The sequence below is a fragment of the Passer montanus genome, unplaced genomic scaffold (assembly GCF_014805655.1).
Source record: "Passer montanus isolate IOZ18808 unplaced genomic scaffold, ASM1480565v1 scaffold11, whole genome shotgun sequence".
Lineage (NCBI taxonomy): Eukaryota > Metazoa > Chordata > Aves > Passeriformes > Passeridae > Passer > Passer montanus.
Window position 1 is genome coordinate 6,042,578 of NW_024357613.1, and position 24,349 is coordinate 6,066,926.

The 24,349-nt window shown below is 35.1% G+C and overlaps 1 protein-coding gene across 1 annotated transcript in view; it reads left to right on the forward strand.

The window, feature by feature from the left end:
- ASCC3 (activating signal cointegrator 1 complex subunit 3) overlaps positions 1 to 24,349 on the forward strand; it is a 251,135-nt gene that overhangs the window by 60,380 nt on the left and 166,406 nt on the right. Inside the window, exons 9-10 of the mRNA XM_039727495.1 lie at positions 5,189 to 5,389; positions 5,849 to 5,989. Coding sequence (XP_039583429.1) covers positions 5,189 to 5,389; positions 5,849 to 5,989 — 342 coding nt within the window. The remainder of the gene's footprint in view (positions 1 to 5,188; positions 5,390 to 5,848; positions 5,990 to 24,349) is intronic.

A 24,349-nucleotide genomic window follows, 5' to 3' on the forward strand; every position in this document is an offset into this window, starting at 1 on the left:
CTTGAAGAAATTGTAATGCAGATTATGGCCCAAAGCCAGTCATAAGGTCTATTTGGTACGCTTGTATAATTTTCGTATCTTTGTGTGTGCTACTTGTTCCTGCAAAAATTGTTCCCCTAAGTCCAATGAAATCTCACTGATATGATTTGGTGCTAAATGGAGCAGATCCAAACATCATGCAGTTTTTCTTTTACGTGTTATGAGCCTTTGCTTAAAATGTATATGCACACTTTGAAAGACAACATTTCAGTCTTTGGGGCAGGTAGAAAATTATATTCTCAAACAGTTCTTCTAAGATAATATAAAAATAATTTTACTTTTACGCTATTTATATAGTTACATTTTTATTTATTTCTCTTCCTAAATCTCATGAGCTACCACTTTTTCATGGAAGTAGCAGAATATGAAAAGTATCATCAGGAGAGGGAGCTGTGGAAGTCCCCAGGTATAACATCTATGTTTATTTCTGGGTGTACCTTCAGTAACAAAATAGGATTTACACTGGCACAAAAGTGCTTTAAGTGTATAGATACATAATTAGAAAGCAGGGGGGAACTACTAATTATTCATTACTCAGAAGGATAATGGGAATGTATTTATTAAAATGTATATGTGTCTATACATACATATAAAAACATATATTTGTGTGTGCATATGAGTATATATGCATAGATAGGTGTTTTAACCAGCAACATTCCAGAGGACAGCAGAGTAGAAAGATGACCTAGAGATTATTTATGTGTCAGAACAAGGAACAGCAGAGCTTTGCATCCTGAATTTCATGGTTTTTATGTAAAAAAGCATGGATTAGTCATACTATTACCAGTTAGATCAATTAGCTTTTTAACTGAAAGTATAGTAGAACAGCTGACTGCAGAATGGGATTTGTTTCACCTGAGAATATATAAGATACTTTGCATAAAATAGTTCTACATTAAAATTAAGCCAATGTGTAGGACAAATACTACATGAAATGAAAGCTCAGCCTTGGCTTATGGGTGCAATGGATTATCTCTAAGATAAATGGGTAGTAATCTTATTACTTTATTATAATATGACAGAAGAAGTCGTCATCATTACAGAGCATTTCTACAAGGTCTTGGTGATGAATTGCATGACTAAAACTCTGTCTTAAGTGCTGATGATCTGTGCTATTTAGGGCAGATGCTGCCACTACTGTGTTGCTAAAGCAGTTATGTTTCAGAGCTGAAGCTTGCCTGCAGACTGAACTGTGAGGACTTGTTAATGAATATTACTTGAATGACTTAAACAAATTTGTCCTATTTTTAAATTGCTGTCGGAGCACCAACACACAAATATCTTTCTGATGAAATTTCTGATTTAGAATATCTTGATTAAGTGTAATCTCATTTATTCATAAATGCATTAGTTGTTACAATAAATTCCATGGGAGAGAATTTGAAAGCTTACTGAAGTAAAATCAAGGGGTTTATTCATTCACGTCACAGCTGCTTTGAGTATCATCTGGTTTGTGGAAAGAGTTGCTTCTCAGTGGCTTTTCGTATTGATTCATACTTGTGTAAAAATGGCATCATCATAGGCTTGAAATCCTGTTAGTTGAGGGTAACATTCAGATTGTATTCTACTCAAACTTCCTATGGTTTGTGTTGAATTATAGGGATAAATCAGCTGTAGAAGGCTAAAAATGTTGCATCTCATTAATTTTCAGTCAAAATCACTTTCTGCCATCCAGTGGCTACCAGTCCTTTAAGCAAGAAGGGGTTTCATTGGTTTGTCTGAAAAGGAGTTGGTTTGTAGAAGCTGTGACTGATGTTTATGTGCCAGAGGGGAAAAAAATTGTTTTCCATTTTAAAAATATGTAGTATGTGCAAATGACAATTTAAAAAAATAAATCTTCTAGTACCTTTGTCAAACTGTGGACTTCCATGCCTACTGTTGTATTTCTGTATTTGCCTTACTCTTTTATAAGGGCAAAACTACTGGTTTCAGATATGCATTTGTACTTACTGCATGGAATAAAATGAAATTTAGAGGAAAGATAATATTTTGTAACTTAATGGGGACTTAGTTCGAAGATGTCTTAGGATATTTTTTCCCTCTAGAGGTACTTTCTCTTGTAGCCTTTTTAATCTTTCATATATTCCTGCAGAGTTAACTTGCAAAGATTATTCATTGACTGTTTTGTGATTCTGAATATTGTATATTGATTTGTGAGTGCCAGCTTGAAAATTAATTGGTGTGTTGGATGAAAAACTAGGTTCTGATTCAGAATACCATTATTTTTTAAAAGTTCTAGTTCTTAACCAGGCTTTTTTGTAGGTTTGGGTTTTTTTGTTTGTTTGTTTGGTTTGGGTTTGGTTTTTTTGCTTAATCTTTATTCTGCTCTTAATATTCCTATTTCAATAGGCTTAGCATCTTTCTAGAAAACAAGCTGAAGTTAATTTTTCTAACTTGCTACACAGCTTCCTCTATTTTTTTCTGGAACATCTGTTTTTTAATTGCTGCTTACCAAGTCAATCTTAATCCACGGTGTTAATATTTTCCAATAGGAAAAGAGGCAGGAAATTACTTTTATTTTTCTAAATATGTGTTTATTTTTGTTTACAATTGCATGTCCTAGGGCTCTAGTATATGTAATTTCTGCCAAATGTAAAGGAAAGGAAAAAGATGTTTTATGCTGTGCACTTAAAGTTTGAGAGAAACTGGAGCAGCATATTTTTACAGGCAGTAGTTTAAGAAAACTTAAGATATATTTAAGGGTATTAACAATCACATTGCTGTAAGGTGATCTGTATGTGTAAAGCCACACAAATTCAGTTGGGTAACTGTGAAAAATTCCTGTCATACATTTCTGAAGATATTTAGGCTGGACTTCATTTAGACAACAGTCTTTCTGCTTTTGTTTAAAAATTGCATCTTTAAATAATGTAATATTGTGTAATGTAGTGTTTTCTTAGTTCAATTCTGTAATCACTAGTTGTCTTTGTAAGTTTCTCTCTGTAGATCCTTTGTTATAAACACACTAAATGGTGTTCATCAGTGTGAACTTTATGCAGTGTTTATAATAGCTTCTAAAAGTAACTCGATGGAGTGGAAGGGGAAAGGAAAAACACAACCAATTATAAAGACCTGTCAAGAAATCTCCAAATGAAGTAACAGGCAAGTTAGAAACCTAAAATGACTAAGGAGGCCATGCAAATAGCTGATTGAACCCTGATAGTACTGAGAATATTCAACAGGTCTCCCAGAAACCTTTAATACGTTGAGTCTCATTCATGAAGATGAAATTAATTTTGAAGATGACACACAAAGTACACATTATGTATACAAAACTTGGTGCAAAAGAAATAAGCTTTCTTCCTGTAGTGTTGCAAGCAGAGTAAACTTTGCAAATACAGTGACAGTGAAAGTTGTTGTAATCCTGAAATTCAGTGACTAAAAATCTGAAGAAACTTCAGATGACAAGTGCAAAAATTAGTTACATTAGATTCTTTGTTTTTGTTCACCAAAGAGACAATGGTTTAAAATAGATGTTTGGATATATTTGAGATTTGTCAATCCTACAAATACAAATGCACTTCATGGTTTGAATAGTACTTACTTTTTCAGTGGGGCGTAGGAAGTTTTCAACCCAAAAGCTCTAAGACAAAGGCACTGTTAAATTGAAAAGGACGTTTTTCAAAAAGAGTGTTGATTGCGTAGCTTTTTCGTTGATTTCTAGATCAGTGAATGTTGTTTTTTCATGTTCAAAGCCTTTTAAAATAAAACTACAGTTGGTTAGTCATTAAGTACATCATTCCTTTAGATTTAAGAGTAGAGCATTTTCATTTTTTTGTGAAAATGGTAACGGTCTGTTAATTTAAATTTGTAATTTGTATCATAACCCTCACACGAGGCTACTACAAGGAAGCTGCAGCATAATGATAGACTTAGTGTTGTTTGTTGCAAAATTAAGTGAAGTATTTGATGTAAATAGCTGATGAAGCCCTCATTCCTAAGCTTGCATTACTTGGGGAAGTCCTGCTCAAATAATTTGCTTGGTATTGGAATGAATTAGGAAGTATATTTGGTAGAGAGGCTTTTACCATAGAAAACCACTGTAAATTAATTAAAGCACCCAGAATAATGGAAAAGATCTTCAGAAGATTTTTTGAGGCTTGTTCTTTACTGTACTTTTGTTGTTTCCTACAAAAAAATAAAAATTATAATCTTAAAATATATCAGTAAGATACTTTTCATTCTTTGTAGTAGAAGCAGGTAATTAAATCTGTAGAAAGAAAATAATTAGGTATTCTGCAGTCTATTTTAAACATCTTTGAAAAGTAACTAAGAAAAACTAAGCTGATTAAAAAATTAATTTTATATTTTAGGGACTGTTCAGTTTTATAATCTTCAAATGCAGGAACTGCCACTGTTTCTGTACAGTGGTTCTTTCCTGGTAAAAATATAATTTTTCAGAGAGCCCAATAGGAGCAAAGTATTACTGTAACTTATGATTTGTACTTTATAAAATTTAAACATGCATTAAATTCTATTAAGCATAATTTCCTGTATCAACTGTAAATTTTTTTTTTTTCTAAACATTCTCTTATGCTTGTTTTGGACTACATGTACAAGTTTTATGTTGCCTTTGGTACTGCAGCTTGTTGTCAATATTGTTGGAGAAAGGTCTGAACATGAACAATTGCAAGATGAAGATCTTCTCAGAAGCAAGAGAAAGTTTTACTGAATTTGTGTGTCTGTGTTTGCAAAATTACTGAGTTCCATTGTTTGGCTGCCTCATCTTCCAGTAGAGTAGTCATAGTTTTTCATCCTGGATTTTGAGATGTATATTGTTCTTTTCTTGTTAATGCTGTTTTACTGATGTTTAGTTACTAATAGTTCCATATTTTACTGCATATTAGTTTTGTTCCCACACTTCAGTAAAAAAATTAGGTGGTGAAATAGCATGAAGCTAAAGATTTTGATTAATTTTAGCGGATGTTATCGTGCTGTAATTTGTTTTCTTTATTGATTCCCTGTTTGAGGGTTGAGTAGAAGTAGTATCCTCAGAATAAAAAAAACTTGGAATACTAAATATATTACGACTGGTATCTGAAGGTTTGTTTCCATGTGCTCTTTTTCTTATGATTAATGTATACATAGATACACACATGTACAAACTTCTATGAAAAATCCAAGATATGTGTGTTGTTTGTTTCAACAGATTGGACAACTTGCTTTTAAAGGCATGAAAAGGCTAAACCGAATCCAGTCCATAGTTTTCGAGACTGCCTACAACACAAACGAGAACATGCTGATCTGTGCCCCCACTGGAGCTGGGAAGACCAACATTGCCATGCTGACAATCCTTCATGAAATTCGCCAGCATGTCCAGCATGGTGTTATCAAAAAGGATGAGTTTAAGGTAGGAGTTTAATGAACCAAATAACAGCTTTTTAACTTGTAAGGTGGAATCTATTATTTGTTATGCACAGAATATGAAATCAGGAAGTTCTCAAGGATATTAGACTTTTCCAAGTTAAAGATAAGGCCAGTTTTGATTTGCTTCATTATTGTTAAAGCTATTCTTACTTGTGTTCTAAAAATCTTATTATGTGCATAAAAAGCTATGAAAATGTATTTAGCTTTCATGCAGAACCAATTTTCAAAGTGATGAGGCTGTATAAACAAAATCCATTGTCCTTTAAACAGCTGCACACTTATCCAACAAAGATAACTACTTTTCATATATCACTATTAAGATTTTTCAGTGTAAGTGCCTGGCATCATATTTCACAATAAATTGTGATTTGTAATGGTTGCCATGAAACAAACAACATTGTGGGGTTTGCTCATTTATCAAGTGAGTGTTGTTTTGGTGCAGATTGTGTATGTTGCTCCTATGAAGGCTTTGGCAGCCGAAATGACAAATTACTTCAGCAAGCGTCTGGAGCCACTTGGCATTACTGTGAAAGAGTTGACTGGTGATATGCAACTGTCAAAAGGCGAAATTCTGCGAACACAGGTATGCTTAATCTTTCCAAATACTGTTCTCTGTGTGTGTGTTTGTACCTTTTCGTAGGTACACTGCTCTTCAAACTCCTTGTAACAGTATTGGTGAAGCAGCTGAAACATTGCTACACCTCTAATTACAGTGATTATGTACACTGATATAAGTTCAGAATTCTTCAATAAAAAACATCTCTGAGAAGTTTAAAGTTTGGTCTGCAAATGGTAAGTTCCTAAGAAATCCAAAATGCTGTAACAATATTGTTGCTAATATGTTAAAATAACACCTTATTTTTTGAAAAAATGAACAAGCAAACCCAACCAACCAAAAAAAAAACCAGCAACAAACAAAAAACTGTAGGTTTATTTTAGCAGTCGTAGCTTTGAGGTATTTAACATTTTTATGGTGAGTGGAGAGAAAAACCCTCCACATGACAAGAATGTGTCAGTATGTAATTAATTATTAGGAGGACCACTGCAGTGTGAAGTTGTGAATAGCAATTAGAAGATGCATATGCAAACATATTGGTACATAACCAATATCAGTGAGTGACAGTAAAATCACTGGTACTTTATCAGAGTGACTTTGCAACACCATCTACCTAAAATCAGAGTTTACAAAATTAAAAAAGTTTGGCAGCAGCTTTTAATGCTGTAACAATATTGTTGCTAATATGTTAAAATAACACCTTATTTTTTGAAAAAACGAACAAGCAAACCCAACTAACCAAAAAAAAAAAAACCAGCAACAAACAAAAAACTGTAGGTTTATTTTAGCAGTCGTAGCTTTGAGGTATTTAACATTTTTATGGTGAGTGGAGAGAAAAACCCTCCACATGACAAGAATGTGTCAGTATGTAATTAATTTACTGCAGTCATTATCCAGTATGAAGTTGTGAATAGCAATTAGAAGATGCATATGCAAACATATTGGTACATAACCAATATCAGTGAGTGACAGTAAAATCACTGGTACTTTATCAGAGTGACTTTGCAACACCATCTACCTAAAATCAGAGTTTACAAAATTAAAAAAGTTTGGCAGCAGCTTTTAGTAATTGAAATTATTTAGATACACCAAATTACCATTTTAAATTGCTTCCTGTTTTCACAGTACTTTTCAGCTAGGGCACATAATCAAGTAGATCATGGTTTTAATAGAGAGAGAGATAATGTGTAATCACTGTTGAAACTGAAAGTGACAGTAGAAAAGCCTGCTCTGAATATAAGGACAAAGCTGGATGAACAGAATGAATGTAGAATGGAAAAGTGCTATTTATGCTTGCTCTTCTAGTTAGCAATATAATTCCTACAAACTCACCTCGTTATCAGTACTCTGCTTATATCAAGCAAAAAAAGTAAGGGAACAAAACAAACAAAATATTTCAGGCTTTATAAAAAAATTTGTGTGGGAAATAGTTTAAAAAGCTGAAATTTATTACTCTGGTAATGGGAACTTATTAATATATACAGAGTGTTAACTTAGAGAAACTTAGTAACTTGAGTGTAGGAAGACTGTCTGGTTCATCATGCTCTTTTATTTCATTCAGCATGCCACTACTAGCATAATTCTTAATTTTGTTGTGGGGAAGAGGCTAAAGCAGATTGATGTATATAAATCAAGAAGAAATAGAAAAGGGAGGATGTGGAATGTTTTTCCCCTGCCATGGACTCATTTAATTGCTTTGAAATTAGCTTTTTTTGCCTGAAACTTTCCTTCAAGGGATTTCTAAAGTTTCCTATGTATGTCGTAGTATAGAAACAGTAATCTGAAGTGTATTTGTAGTTTCAAAACTTTTTGGAACAGTGGAGGTGAAAGAAAAATGGTCTCCAGAAGAGGAAAAATTTGGAAGCCATTGTGTTTGTGACCCAAAACTCAGTTCCTACATTTTCAAAGAAACTATAGTTAAAGTGTTGATTAATTTCAGTTTTGCTTGTACTCAGTTTTGTGTTTTTGGTCTTCAAAACATTGGGAAGGTTAAAAGGAAAAAAATATAAAGGCTAAAATTCTGGGACTTATTTTCTCTTGTTTGTCGTATCTAGTCAGTCTTATAATTAATCAGAAATGTAGAAGGTGAGGATGAGAGATGATACCAATCCAAGAGTTACCAGTGTAATTGCTGCGGCTGTTCTTGAAGATTCTGGAGCCCAGCAGTGTGCAATGTTTTATTCCTGCATAACGAATTGCACAGCAAAAATGTAGCATGTTACAAACTGAGGAAAGAGCACTTGCTTGTGCCGGCTCTGCTTATTGCTCTGCACATATACTGTTTTCTATCAAAACTCATGAGCTTTCTTTGCTCAGCTAGGCACTTTAAACCACTTCATCCAAGCAAGTTTCTTTCACCATTTTTTACTCTGTATTAAATTGATTCTTGCTTCAAAACTTCATTTTACTTGTCAACCTCTCTAATGCATACATTTCTCAGAAAGGAATACGCTGATAGGTGTTGCTGCTTTCTTTATACTTTTGCATTTGCTTTGCCAGTCATTGCGCTGTTTTCTAGCCTTTAGTAGTGTAAGTAATGAAGTACTTTGTTTAACAGGAAAGCAGTTTTTCCTGTAAGAATTAATGCTATGGCAGGTGGATTCATGAGCACAGTTTATATACACAGGGACAATATATTTCATATATATACTGTATATATGTATGCAGCAGTAAAAGGCAGAGAGTAGGATCATCAGCTGAAGTAGATGCTGGTATAACATTTTCACATTTCACATTTTTGTCTGGATAACATTTTCACAAGATCTCAGCTGATACTTCTAGGCAACTGAAGGCCTGATAAATATCTCCTGTGACAGTTGTCTTCTGCCTGTTTTCTGAGCAGTTGCATTTTCACCACCTTTATTTTTGTCCTCAGGTGAATCAAATCAGTCACGCTGAAAGACGTAAAAATAAGGTGATTGTCAGGTATTAGTTAGAAGTAGTGCTTAAGTGACAATCCTGATAATTTTCTGCTTCCTTTCCATCCTGCTTGCTTCATTCTTCATACTTTGCTGGTGTATATTTAAAGATATGTGTTTTGTAAGTTATTACATATAGCTCTAGTGCTTATCTTGATGAGGAAAAATTGCTTTATCTGACAAATTGGTAACTGTCTCTCTTCTCAGGGATACGCCCTTAATGTACAGTGGGAACTACCTCTATTATTTTTTCTAAAAATATTTTTAAAGGATATAAATACTAGCAAAAAAAAAAAAAGGTAACAAGGAATTCAAATTTTCATTCCTTTTATGATGGAATAAAATCTTTTAAATATTTTTTTAAAAATTCCAATTAAAAGGTCTATACCACATTTTTCCAGCAATAACTCCCTCTGTGCTTTCCAGCTGTCATTTATACCCATCCAGAAGGTAGCCATGTTTCTTGCTGCTCCATACTTCTATAGTATTATACATTACATGATTTTACTTCCAATGCTATTATTGAATATTCATGAACGTTTCTATGATTCCAACACACTTCATAAGCTTTTAAAAGAAGTTATATCTGATTTTACTAATAAAGAAATTGGCTTAAAAACAAAAGTGAAAATAGTTTTTGTTGACTCTTCAGTCAGTTTTCCAACCTGCTCCCCACATCTTAGGCATTGAAAGCCACAGTTAAAAGTTTAACATGTGGGATGTGTGTTCAAACTCTGAGACAATTTCCCTTCATAGAAACATAGAATGGTTTGACCTTGCATTTGCAACAAATACAATGTAGTTGCAGTTGTCTTTTCAAAGTTTGGAGAATACAGCTGGAATTGGAGCAGTATAGATTTATAAGGTAATCACCAAGTCTGAAAGCAGTGTCTTGCCCTGGGCACAGTGTGTTGTAAGCTGATGGATGAGTGGCATCATGCCTTAACTTGTGCAAAACAGTGGTAGCCTCTGCAGAATGCAGAAATGCCTTCTGGCCTTAATACAAATCTAGTGGGCATCAAAAATTGCAGAAGATAATTTTTTGATGTTTTATGCCAAAATAGCATAAAACAAAGTTAGGATTCTTGGCATAACATAGTAAAAGCTTATCAAAGTTTCTTCTACCTTTATAAAATTTAAAAATAGTTTTTGTAAATTACCCTGTTAAATATATTTTATTTTCTTTTTAAGAGAAGTTATTTTGATGTTTTATTGCATTTTCAGTTAGTGTGAATGTTTCTCACCTTTAAACTGGTACCTCAGCAGTTTTGTATTAGATGCGTTTTGGTATAATCATTGTCAACAGCCTGCATTCTAATTCAAATAGTACATATAAGTGAGACTGATACTTTGAAGCTGAAATAAGTTTTCTATAATGTTTTTGCTTTATTTTGTGCCTCAGACCTGCAGTTACAAGCAAAATTACTTTAATTGGTCTTAGATCTCTTCTTTTGCTTTGAGGAGTGCCTGACTCTCATGAGCCTTACTTGTTACAGATATGTATTATTGTTAAGGCCAGATCACATGTGTGATGTAGTAGTTGGAAACAAATCTGGTCAAATTTTGAAAGCAGGCTAATTTCCCCAGCCTATAAACCTCTACGTATCTCTGTTCCTTCATTCTCATATTGTTGGAGTTAAAGGGATTCAGACAGCAGGAAAAAGAAATGTACTGTCTTTTAACTAAATGTTATGAGAAAATGAATCAAACTGTAATTGTGTGAGTAGTCGTGGTTCTGTCACTTCTGAAATATTGAATATTTTTAAACTCGATAGGAATATAGCTTTTTTTAAAAGAAAAGCATTTCTATTTTTGTTATGGTTCTTCTTGATCAAAAAATTAATTATACAGAAAGCAAGGTCTATTCATTTAAAACACGTTATTGGATTTTCTGTAACGTTTACGTAGTACTCAGGTACTTAGAGGTCCACAGAAAGAGTTGGATACATTTACTGAGCTCTGGACTGCAAGGCTGTGCCTGTCAACATAGGTCTGAAGGGCATCATAGAAATAGACACCTCCAAAACTGCTGTGTTTCTGCTGGACTCCACATATCTCTCTTTTTTCTGTCACAGATTGGATAAACATTAATTTCATGTCTGATTGAAGAAGCAAATTAGAAGCTCTATCTCACCTTAGTCTGCTTTCTACATAATGGGCTTCTAAAACATTCTTCCTTAATGAAGGCACAAAACTATAGGAGCATTCACCCATTTAAAAAAACAACTAAAAAACCCCAAACACATAAGAGTAAACAAACAAAAAAAACTCCTTCATTCTTTATGAGCTCTAAAAAATTCCATGATGTTCAAGAAATCGAATTCAAAGTTTACATTTTTTGCTGTCATGTCTGGGTAATGAAGAAAGTGCTGCTAAACCTGACTTGAACTGCTATTTAGAAAATGGGCAGCTGGCTGTCATATGTGTTCTGTTCCCATCAACCTGTATAAACTAAAGCCACGTTGCTTTCAGAGTTGATTCTTAACATTGCTCACAGTTCATATGCAAGCTATCTTCACACCTTGCTAAGAAACCATCCTTCATAGGTTTAGAAAAGGTACTACTTTAATTTGCCTAGTGCCAAATGTTGAGCAGTTCAAAAATGTGAATGCTTTCAGGGCACCCAGGTCAGAGCAGAAGGAGGGGAGGAGATGCTCCAGGCACTGGAGCAGAGATTTCCTCACAGCCCGTTGAAAGCCATGTTGGAGCTGATGTCCACATTGCAACACACCGGGGTCTTGGAGGACCCCACACTGCAACAGGCCAATGGTGCAGTAGAGGAAAAGGTGGCCCATGGAGAGCTCATGCGGGAACAGGCACCTGGTGGGAATTGTGCTCATGAAAAAGACCCATGTTGGAGCAGTTTGTGAAGGTGTATCCTGTGGTAGGGATGCACAGCAGAATGGGGATAAAGTGTGAGGAAGGAATGTGTGAGATGAAGTTATGGACTGAGTATAACCTCCATCCCTGAGATGTAGAGAACTTTGGAACAAAGCAGTGAAGTTGAGCCTGGGGAGAAGGGGGACTAGCAGGAAGAAGTTTTTAGGTTTTGTCTTTGTTTCCTCACTATTGTACTCAATTTTTAATTTCCACTAATTTTTTCCAAGTCAAGTCTGTTTTGCCCGTGATAGTAATTGGTACATGACTTCCCAGTCTTTTATCTTGACCCATACACTTTTTCATCTTACTCTCTCCCCCTGTCCAGGAAAGGAGGGGAAGTGAGAGTGGTTGGATGGGCATCTGCCAGCTGCAATGGTTGACCTACCACAGTTACTTCTAACTCAGTTAGTTGTAGTTTGGGATTTTTTTTAAATAAAGTTACTGGTTTCACTGGTGATTTAATTTTGGTATTTGAAATCCAAGTGAGTTTTGTTTAGTTTATTGCAAATGGGATTAGCTGATTATTTTTCTATTCAACTTACCCAGATGTTTATACTTAAAATAAGAGTAATTTAGAACAAAAGGGCAATTCTTTTTGAAGAGCACGGGTAATACAACAGTATTGGTGGTGTCATTGTAAACAGTGGTGTTGTATATGAAAAGAGAATTTGTGTAAGCTGCATTTGCATTGGCAAATACATTTGTCTGATTACTGAAAATAATGCTTTTCTTGACAAGAGGAAATAGCCTGAAGGACCAAGTGTATTTTGACATGTCAAAGATTAGCTGGTTAATTGTAGTTTTGATGGCAAGGCAGTAGTGAGAAGTGAAGCAGAGACCACAAAAGCATCAGAGCTGAATAGGGCAAGTAGTTCTGAGAACAACAAATGACATCAGGACCTCTGAGTAATATGGATGGTCACTCTGATAGATTCTGTCAGCCAATAGACTCTGATATTAAGTCATGAAGGCTTTATTCCCTATTGGAATCTGATACTAATAAAATGGAATAATGCTTTTTTCTCAAGTTCTTAACTGCAATATAAAACTAATCAAGTCCAAAACTATTTGAAGCAAAAGAGGGCTATAAAGTTGAGGTGCCTGCTGATTCATCTACAGCTTTATTTTTCTCATATACTGTTTCTCATTTCCTGCACTTTAATAGGGTATAGAGATGCTTCTAAGTAAAAGCAAATAGTGAAGTTGATTCCTGTTACTTTTCCTGTATACATTTTATTAAGTTTTAGAGCATTATATTCTATGATATTCTGCAATGTATGTGCTTCTCACTTCATGGATATACAAAGCCCACTATTAGAGGCTGAATATGCATATACTGTTACTTTTCTTATTCATATTGTAAGTACATGACCTAGTGATTCCTTACAGTAATAAGGATGATGATCTTGTCATGCATATCAAACTCATTCAAAAATGTTTCCATTTATGAGCAAGAATTATGAAAGTTTTTCATTCAGAATATCGACAGCTCTCCTCCCCATAATAGTAATTCACACTATATTGTATTGTACTGCATTTTAACAGAAATAACTGTAGAAGACTTTTTTTAAAAGGTTGATTTGTCAATTGCTATCCCATTTGTATTACCACAGCATTTTGTGAAAATTATATTAAGAACTTACACTGAAAATGATGTAGAATGTACAATCTAAAGTGTCTTTGAAGCAAGATAGTACTATTTTATTTTCTGGTCTCTTGGTGCTTTGTCCCTATCTAATCTCTTTTTTGCTTATTCTGTATATTTTGTCCATTCCTGCAAGCACTTACTCTGATGTTAGTCTTCTCCAAGTGGCCTTCATCTCCATGCCATTGGTTTTTTACTTCAAGCTGTTGCAAACATCTGTTGCTGTTGACTTTAGATGCCAATCTATTTCCTTCCAAGAACAAAATGATGCTTTGGATGTGTTCGATGCAATAAAATCTAGAAATATCTTTTAGTATGAGGAGTTAAACTTTCATGAAGTGGCCTTCAGAAGTGATGCAGCGATTACAAAGCTCACAGATACTGAAAAACCCTCTGCTTTTCAAGTTGTTCATTTCAAAGCCAGAGTTTAACCTGGGTAATAATCTCTCTTCCAGTATGCCTAGAATGTAAAGTAGTGCTGGATTTCTATGCACACCCCTGGTTTCAATAGCAGAATATCCTCTTTTGAGGAAAATTTGGACTGGGGCAGGAAGATATAAAAATATAATTTAAAAGAAAGAAAGAAAAAAGAAGGGAGAAGAAGGGACTTGCCTTTATTTTGAGAGAACTCCCTGACTATTCCTTAGTACAACCTTGCTGAAAGAAAACTTTCTTTCTTCCTAATTTTCAAAGTTATGCACAATCTAAAAAAAGGTCTTTCTTTCTCTAAATGACATTAAGCCTTAACTTTCAAATGAAGAAAAATATATACACTGAAATATTTAGAACAGAAATCCTTACTAAAGTGGAGGTCTGAGTCAAGAAGGGTCAAAGTCTTTTTTATGCAGTAGGATTTCTGTGTCCCAAAGTCATCTCCACTTCGCACTGTTGTTTCCATATGTATTTCCATAGTGTGCAAAAGAAAGTCTCATAGTGTGCAAAATAAAATTTGGCTGCCTGATTCATTGATCATGATATCTTCAGAGAAAAGTGTGTTTAAGAATCTACTGTCCAGGATCTCTTTGAGGCAAGGCTTGATGTCATGCCACAGACTGTTACGTTTGTTTTTTTTCTGTCTTACTTTTATTTTTTTTTTGTAAATGTTAATTGTATTTCTGAATTAGTGTTTACTTCTGAAAGCAAGATAAGTAAAATATAATCAGAAGGGATGTGTCTTTGTACATCTGCAAGATTTGAAATGCTGTGGGGTGTGTTAAAGTTCTGATCATAGCAGTCTTTTCACCAGTAAGAAGTGTACACTCCCAGTTGGTAGCAGCCACGCTCAGGTTTGTGACCAGTAACACTCAAGTCCTCAGCTGGGTTAAATCCATTCTCTTCAGCTTTTGGAGGGAGAAAACAGAATCCTGAAAGTATTTCAATGGATAAGCAGAAGGAAGAAAAGTTAAGGTTACCCTCTTCAGAGATCCAAAATAGGAAATAACAAAAGGGAAATTAAGACATAACCTGGATTTAATGAATCTGCACTTACTACAGTCTGCAGCTGAGGAAAATCCTTATATTTGAATCCTTATATTTCCCACTTCCTTGCAGGTTGAGCTCATTTCTGTAATGCTGATATGCCCATCTACCTCACCTCAGGAGCATGTTTCCAGTTTTTTACCACTGCAGTGTTATTTCCTGACCTTTAAAGACAAGGAAGGAAATTTTCTGTGGGTGCCATTTTTATGAAGTCTATGGTTCTCCCAGTTTTCTTACTTCTTACACCAACTTGGGCAAATAGTAAAGCAGGTGAAAAATATTGATGTTTAACAGCAGAGTGGTAACTTTGGCCTCTGATGTTAATTCTTCAACTGAACTCTTTAACCCTCAGAAATAAAGGCAGTAAACTCTGTGACATCACGTGTAGGATTCTTGATTGTCTCTGCTGATGAAATCTATTAGGAAATAAATGAAGTTTGACTTGTATAAGAGATTGCTGGGTATTTTTCCTATGGGTTCAGTTAATAAGCTTGTTGCTTGGTTGAAATGTTGTCTGCATTGTTTCTGTTGTTTTGCTGCTAGAACAACTGCATTGCTTTCTCAGGCTGCTGTTATCATTCTGTGCTTTCAGAGCTGTATTTCCTTTTTTTTTGGCATCAGTCTTCCAGTATCCTAGTGAAATTGTTGGAAGCCCTTCTGATTTATGACTCTTCCATTAATAAAAGTGCCTATGACAGCTAAGATTTTGCCAGTGGGGCAAAGTACTTATACATCATCAAACAGTATCAGTTTGAATAAAAAATAGTAGTCCTTTATAAGGAACTGAAGGTGCTGTCTGTGACCTAAATTAGTTTCTGCATTTATGACAGATTTGGCTAAAATCAGTCTTCCATGCTTCAGAAATTAGGATCACTACTCCTCAGACATGCATTTCATTTTATTTGAAATAATTTAGTTTTGAAATAGATACAGATACAGTTGTTTATTTTGCTAACATGCCTACTTGCTTGTTGTAAGCACATAATCTGTAGAGTTTTAGTGCAGGCTTTGACTAACTTACTTTGTGATTAATAATCAAATGTCACATACTATGATAAAGTGTGTAATTGACTGGCATTCTTTGCTATGACTCACTTGGCTAAAATCTCTATTTTGATTGGGCGGAAAGGTGGGAGTTAATTTTGGGTTTAGCAGTAAAAACCTAGTTGAAACGAGCCCAGATAAAATTACAGACATTTTGAACAACAGGAAAAAATTTGGTTTATGTATTCTGTAGTTAAAGGATATAAGGTGTAGTTGTTTTGTAATTGCATTCTTGGTAATGTGTTCCCTTTTATTAGAAATAATTATATTCATGCCTGGCTTGGCTACTAGAAGTTTTTTTAAACTGTTTTATACCAGAAGTTTTGAGTGTTTTTCTTTTTTTTCCCCTGTAAGTGAAAAACTCTTTGGCATTGTACTTCAGCACTTAAATGTACTTGATTTGGATGAAGAGCCCTTGCTAGAAGTATATACTCTTGGGTTTTTTCCTTTTCCTCTCCAGTGGGCACATTTTTTCATTACTTTAGGCTTTATCAGAACATATTCAGTTTCAATATATCTGTACTTTATGCACTTACATAAATCACTGTCTCTGAAGAGGTTTGATATTAAAATTTGTGCTAGTTTTGGCTGGGATGATAGTATGGACCTTGGTCTGCATTTTTGCTGCATACAGTGTAAATGACACAGGGTGTTTTCGTTACGGCTGAGCAGCACTTTCAGAGTCAAGGTCTTTTCTGACTTTTTCCCCACCCCACCAGCAAGGGTACTGGGGGTGCACAGGGAATTGGGAAGGGGACACAGCTGGACAACTGATCCCAGCTGACCACAGGAATATCCCATACCACAGGGCTTCCTCCACAGAGCTGGAGGGAGGAAGGGGTGACATTCAAAGGGATCATTTGTATCCCCCAGTCACTGTTACACATGATGGATTCCCTGATGACCTGCTGCCATGGGAAGTGGTGAATGAATTCCTTGTTCTGCTTTGAATTCCTTGTGTGCACAGCTTGGGCTTTACCTATTCAACCCTGTATCTCAAGCCTCACTTCTACCCCATCCCACCAGAGGGGACTGCACAAGTGCCTGTGTGGCGCTCAGTTGCTGGCTGGGGTTAAACCAAGACACAATGGAACTAAAAAGGACTAGGATAAAAATATAAAAAAACGAACAAACAAAAAAAAAAGATTTGTGGTTTGGAAACGCCATTGTTCCAGACTGCGGGAATGCTGTTGCTCTTTGGTTGTATGGCTAAGACCAACAGTGTCACCTACAGGTGAATCAAGTAGATTTCTCAATTTTTCAAGTAGAGATATCAGACACACAAGATAAGTTAGTTATTGAAAATGGGAAGATCTGATTTAATAGCTTTCCAGTTAGTATCTTAAGTCAATTTTGCTACTTATTATTGTTATGAAATTAAGTGCAAAAACATAATTCAAAATATTTTTGTAAGCAGTACTAGCTAAAAAAAGTTTTAAACAATTTTTAATGTGTATAGAAATGATTATTGGTAATATTCTGCCTATTTGCTATTTAAAGTCAAATTACACTGAAAATGCATGTAATTTATGACATTAAAGTACATTTAGTGTCTGTTTTTATAGAGGTCAAAATTCATTATTTGTCAATGATTCAACTCAGTTCATTGTGGCAGAATTTTGCCAAAGTGAGTATGAAGTAAAATGTTAAAAATATTGCATCGAAAATATCAAATTAATAAACATTCTTTTAATTTGTGTCTGTAAAAGATTGCTCTTAGATTATTGCATCTGTTTCTTCAATGCACATATATTAACAATGCTGAAGTTTTTCTGAAAATAGAAAATACAAACTTAATGGATGTTAAGAGAGAAGACTCCTGTTCTTTAGCCTTTTTTAAGGGTTCAGCATCTTCCTTTCTCTGTTTCCAGGTTTGTAATTAAATTATTACTTTTTAAAAGGCCCTTCTTCACTTTTGCAGGACTGGGACTAGTTGAATCAAATTCTGTCCTGACGTGATGGATTTTTAGGTGTATTGCTGCAGTGATGTGACCACCCAGGGACAGCTGACTCACATGAGTCGCACAGTATTTGTAATGTTTTAAGCTAGATTATGAGTGGCATATTTTAAGATAATGGCATCATCAGAGAGGCTGCTGTGTAATAAAGATGTGTGACTGTGGGAAGAAGAAAGCCTGGTTGGAGCTTCTAAGTTTCTCCCACTTCTGCAACAGAATGCTGAAGCTCCTAATGGGAGGCTGCCTTTGAGCTTTCTATTCTTTCTATTCCTTTTATACTATTTATTTCCTTTTATCCCCCACTCAAGTGGCGGAGATAGATAGATGATAGATAGATAGATAGATAGATAGATAGATAGATAGATAGATAGATAGATCATAGTCTTATGGTTTCTGAGTTTGAAGGGATTTGAATGGTTTTGTTTAGATTCTCACGTCAGCTGTTGCTTTTAGAGACCCCAGTGTTAGGTGGTTACCTTACATAAGATTCAGTAAAAGATTTGAGACTGTTTCTTGTGCCTTCATAGGTGCCAGTTTTGATGTGTGCTGGTTTTACTGTGGCTTTTTGTCATTTAAGAAAATACTTAAGACAGTGACAGTGAAAATCAAATGCTGCTTCTTCATGTCAAAGGCACAATGCTAAGTACAAGATCTCCTTCCATTTACTTGGTCTTTCTTTACTGTGTTTCAGACAGTCCATCTTCTACTTGCCAAGTTGTATTTGCTGCTACATCTCTCAAAACAGATAAATGTAACACTGATTGGGCAACCTTGTTATTGGGGTGGGGGAGGGAGGGAAGAATTCATAGAGTAGTAGAAAGTTTCAAAGACTTTTAATTCAGTTGTGTGGTGATATACAAAAATTATAGATCCAGTTTAATAGCTGTAATATGTTCAGTTAGTTCAATACCTTTGTGTCATGCAGCATGATTCTTGTGTTGGAGTCTTCATTTAATGTCCTTCAGAAACTGCATTGTGTGTAAGGGTATTATATGTAATGTAGCACATTACAGCAATATTTTCTGCACTCCATTGTAAATGGCCTAGCAAGTAAATGAGTTCAATAAGCTACTTCAGTATTTTTTTAATCTAGATGGAAACTTAAAGTCTGAAAGACTTTAAAACTCTCTAGCAATCTTTTGTACTTCTTATTGCTGCTCAATGCCTCCAAACTCAGGAGCGGCTCATCCTGATGATCAGCAAGTTAGCCAAGAGTGTCAGGAAACCTACAGGATGAAAACCTAGTATAAAAAGGAAGCATGCAAGAGATGGATGCAGGAGCAGTTGATCTGGAAGGATTGTAGTTGTGCATGTTGAGCATGAAGGGACAGGATTAGGTAAGAAAGAGCCCAGGACCGTATGTGAAGGGCAGCAAGAAAGGCTTCTATACAGCAAAAGAAAAATTGGAGAAAACATCTGCTAAATGGAAGAGGGTACCTGATGACAAAAGGCATGGAAATGCCTGAGGTACTTAATGCTTTCTTTGCTTCGGCCTTCATGGGTAGGCCTAGTTTTCAGTAATCCCAAGCCCCACAGACAAACAGGAAAATCTAGAGCAGAACAATGCAACACTTGGAATAAATTCAGGCAGCAAAACTGAGTATAATACAAGTTAATTCACTCTGATTATATTTTCCCACAAGTCCTGAAGGACCTAGTCAAAGTTACCATGAGATCATTCTTGATTACCTTTGAAAAGTCACATTGATCCTCTGTGTGGAAACAGCAATTTTGCAGATGGTACAAAACTGGGAGGAGTGGTTGACAGATCAGATGGTTGCACAGTAATATAGAGTAACTTTGGCAGGCTGGAGAAATGGGCCAACAGAGATCTCATGAAGTTCCAGAGTTCATGCCATGTTCTACACAGGAGTGAGGGAGTAATTTTATGAACCCATCCAGGCTGGGGGCTGGGCAGATGGAAAGCAGCTTCGCAGGAAAGAAAAAGGATATTCTGTTGGAAAAGAAATTGAATATGAGCCAGCAACATCCTCTTCATTTTGCATTTCAAAAGGGTGTTGCCAGCAGCTCAAAGGAGGTGGCTGTTCCTCTCTGCCCAGCCCTGGTGAGACACATCTGTGGTGCTGGGTCCAGTTCTGGGCTCCCCTTTATGAGAGGAACAGGGACATAGTAGAGCAAGTCTGGCAAAAAGGCGTGAAGGTTATTGAGGGAAAGGACATCTGTCACATGAGGGGAGGCAAAGCAAGCTGGGGTCATTCAGGGTGTGAAAAACCTCAGATAGATGTGGTCTGAGTACATTGTATATTTATTTATACGTGAAAAAGACTGAGCCAGACCTCAGCAGTTTCCAGTGAGTGCAAAAGAGGCAGTGGACATGCACTCCAATACAGGAATTTCTTTGTAAATGTGAGACTTTATGTTTTTTTCCTGTGAGGGTGGTCAGACACTGAAAATTTGTCTAGACAAGCTGTGGAGTCTTCAAAGACTGAGTATCACCTGAGAGATGCTGGATACATGTCTGTGTACAGGCATGTTCTGCAGATTCCTCTAGGTGACCCTGATTTGAGCAGTGGGTTGGATTGGTAGATCTCCAGAGGTGGCTTCCAACCTTATCCTTGCTAGAATTCTGTGAAAACCAAAGCTAGTGTATTTTGATGAAATTATCTATCTGATATTTACTGCATATATCAGTGAAAGATGAGCAGGGAACATTTTAGACACTATTTTGGCTGTTAAAATGTACCTGTGTAATCATTAAAGATGACATTTTGTCAAAAAATATTCAGATTTTCTTTTCTAGTGATGAAATGCTAATAAACATTTTTCTTTTCATATTTTATACGTAAAATTAAGATTAAAAATCCTTGAAATACATCATCTGAATGTTAAATTGTGAAGCACAGTGAATTTCAATAAGTAACAATAAAAAATGCCTCAATTTAAGTTCTTTAACTAATATCAGAGAATCTGAAATTGAAGTACTTTGTGGTATGAACTAACTGCTCATCTGCATACGATTAACTAATGAACTTATTAAAAACACCAAATAAAATATTATAGGTTTTATCTCAGGCATGTTTTGTCACTGAGGATCTTTAGTAAAGTTGGAGGAAAGTAATTTTCAGAAGTCTCTATTACCATTAATATTTTATCTATGAAGAATTTAGAAGAATGATTTACTTCTGTTTGGTTTAATGGCCTTTTATAGCTGAAAAGGTTCTGTGCAAAAGGTGTCTACATGTCTTTAAAATTACTTAGTAACTGTTTTGCACTTCCAAATACTTTTTTAAGCACAGTAAATTTTACAGGGTGAAAATGCAGTCTTTTATAGTTAATGCAAATGATGCATTAAGTTAGACCCTTTTCCCAGAGTACAATTTAAATGTACTCAGAAGTCCAATTATCTTTGATTTAGATGTAAAAATTGCAGAATAACAGCTGTGCCTGCTGAGTGAATATTCCTCTGCAAAAAGATAGCTTATTTGAGCAGAGTTGAGGACAGGTTGCTCAGGGAATGTTTGCCTCTTTTGGATCTTTTTCAAATTTTACTGCTTCTGGTCAGTTGAAAATACAAGTAAATTACAAAATAGTATCAGGGCAATTGAGATTTTATGTCCTCTAAGCTGTCATTTTGCACATAACAGAAAATCTTGAATTTGTCTAGCATGTATTATGATTTATTTATCATGGTTGTCTAGCATTTGTTGTGATTTATTTGTGGAACAAACCACAGACATTTTAATTCAAATTAATGCTTGCAAATAATTGCAGATAGTAATGCTAAATTTGACTGCGTTTAGAATACAGCTTTTTCTATACTACATCAAAGAAAAATTTTAAGCACCTCCAACACTGAAGAATCACTTTACGTGCAATAACTATAATAAAATGTAGTTTAATTTAGAATAAAATTAGAATATATGTAATAGTAGTATAAAGTATTCTTATTATAACAAAAAACATGTTATCATGAAGTGCCTAGTGTTTATATTGTAGCATGCAGTACTAGCAGGGTGTTGTACTAGTATCATACTAAATTACTAATATAGAGTAGAATATATTATCTATGCTATAGGTTATACATAGTTACCTAAGTCACCTATAATTGAAATTTGAAATGTGTTTTTTAATTTAAGTTTTTGTTTACCTTGTAAGCTGATCTTAAAACTATACAAAGTATGAGAATTAATTTATTTTATCCTTCTGAGAACACAAATGTAATATATATATTTCACTGTTGATGAATATTGCTCCAATTTCATTTTGCAACACCCTGATCATGGAGCTTTCTTAAACTTCCTGATAAATCTCCTTCAGGGCTTACCTCTCTTCATTGTTAAAAGACTTTTTTTTTTTAATGAAAACCTATTTTCAACCTAAATCCTAATCAAACTTGATTACCACCTTCTTTACCTGAATATCTGTCTTCCCCAGTCACTGCTATTTGCTTTCTGAGGTCTCTTGCAGTTGTAGTTATCTCTGTTCAGACACATTTATTTAGCCTAAGCATCAGTTTATTTAAACTTTTTGTAAAGGTCATGCTTCATTTACATTTAGTCATTCTCATTTTTCACTTCTGGACTCTCAGTTGGTTTGCATTTCTTGAAATAAGTTGCCTAGAACACAATGTATTGCCCCAAGATTGTGTTGCTGCTGAGCAGTGGAAGCTTTATTTAGCACATCCAAATAGCAGCATTTCTACTCCAAGGTTTCAATTTTTGCATCAGCAGAGCAATTTTGGTTCATGTGCAGACTGATCTCTTTCTCTTTTTGCTGTCCAGCTACTGCCTTGCCAGTTGTTTTACATCCTGCATTTGCTGGATACTTATTCCTAAGGGTCAGATTCATCTGCTTTGGCTTTAGCCATGTAAGAGTTAAGCAACTGGTCTAAACTGGTTGCACAGATTCATTGGGACAACACAGTAGAGGAAAGACTTCTAAGGCTGGTTCATACTTAGGTGGATGAAATGAACCAGCTGGAGGGAGCCTAGACATCTAATTTGAGGGTGATTTTGAAAGTTAGCAGGTAAGATAGGCAAGATAAACCCTATCCTCTGTGTATAATCTTGAAATTATATTATTGACTCATGAATTAATGCATCTGTTAAGACATTTTAAAATTCATACTCCATCATCAAATGTGTTTGCAGATCTGTCCAGCATTATATCAATGTAATGTTTAGTGGATATAATCTGTAGTCTGTTACTAGGATTACTCATGAAAATATGCAATGATATGGAGGTGCATAGACTCCTGTGGAACTCTGTATGATTTGATCCTTTCATTACAACAGCAAACTGTTGATATTTCCTCTTGGTGCTTGAAGAATGCTGCTGAAATCCAAAGGGGATGCTAGTTCTTAGTTAATGTAACCAGAGAATATAAATCTGACAATCTTGCTGTCTGTTACAATAACCTTCAACATTGGTTATCATTAATATTAGAAGACATAATTTTCTCTGGAGTGTAAACTTGAAAGGATAATTTCATGAAATCACATTTGCACGCAAGCAAATGAATTGGTGTTGAGTTGTCGTTTTGTAAACTGGTGTCACAAAATTGACTTCTAATGCGGTATCTGTTTCATATCAGCATCTCAGCTGAACCAGGGCCTTTTTTTCTTCATTTTACACTTAGTATGCCTCCATATCAGTGATTGCAGTGATCAGTTTGCATTGATTCTTGAAAAAAACCTGATTGGTGACAAAAACACAAACTTGCTCCCGCTTGCATACAAATCTGTGATAGAAAATACAACTGTTGAGTAAAAAGTGTGTCAAAAAGGATATTTGGAACAAAATGTCACTGTTGCCCTTTGGTCCTTTTTCACATAAAGTTGGGTTAATCCACATCTTGGGGTAAGGCTTTACCAGAACAAAACAGAAAGTCTGGGTAGTCTTAAAATATAAATAAATAAATAAAAGATTATAATTATGTCAACAAGACTTATTCTGAACCTTTTAATGGAGGACCCTTGTGATGAGTCTTAAAAGCATGCCAGTATAAATAAATTGAAAAAACTGGGAGCTGAGGTAGTCTTTTATCTTTGTCTCCTGAAGCTGTGCAACCAGAGCCTAAAGTTTTCTTGTAGAACAGAGGAGTAATGACTTTGAAACCCTTTTCCTTGCAGCTATGAAAGAAAAAAAGAAAAAGGAAAAGAAAAAACTTTAAAAACCCACAATTATCAAACAAAACCACCAAGCAAGCAACAATATTGGATTTCTCAGAAACTTCAATTTCCAAGAAATCTCCTTGTTCTAACTTTTTCCTTGTCAATTCTTAAACAAACTAACAATCTTATCCCAAGTATTGCTATAATGATATATAAAAAAAAAGCCAATGTATTCTACAGTCATGTTTTGTTGTTATTCTGTTGTATCTCTGTTAGATATGAAAAAGGGGCTAGGGGAGAAGGAAATGCAAAATAACACTGTGAGGATTTGAAAACAAGCAGGCTGGATGCAGGGTCTCAAGAGACAGGCACTTGCTCAAAGTTGTCAG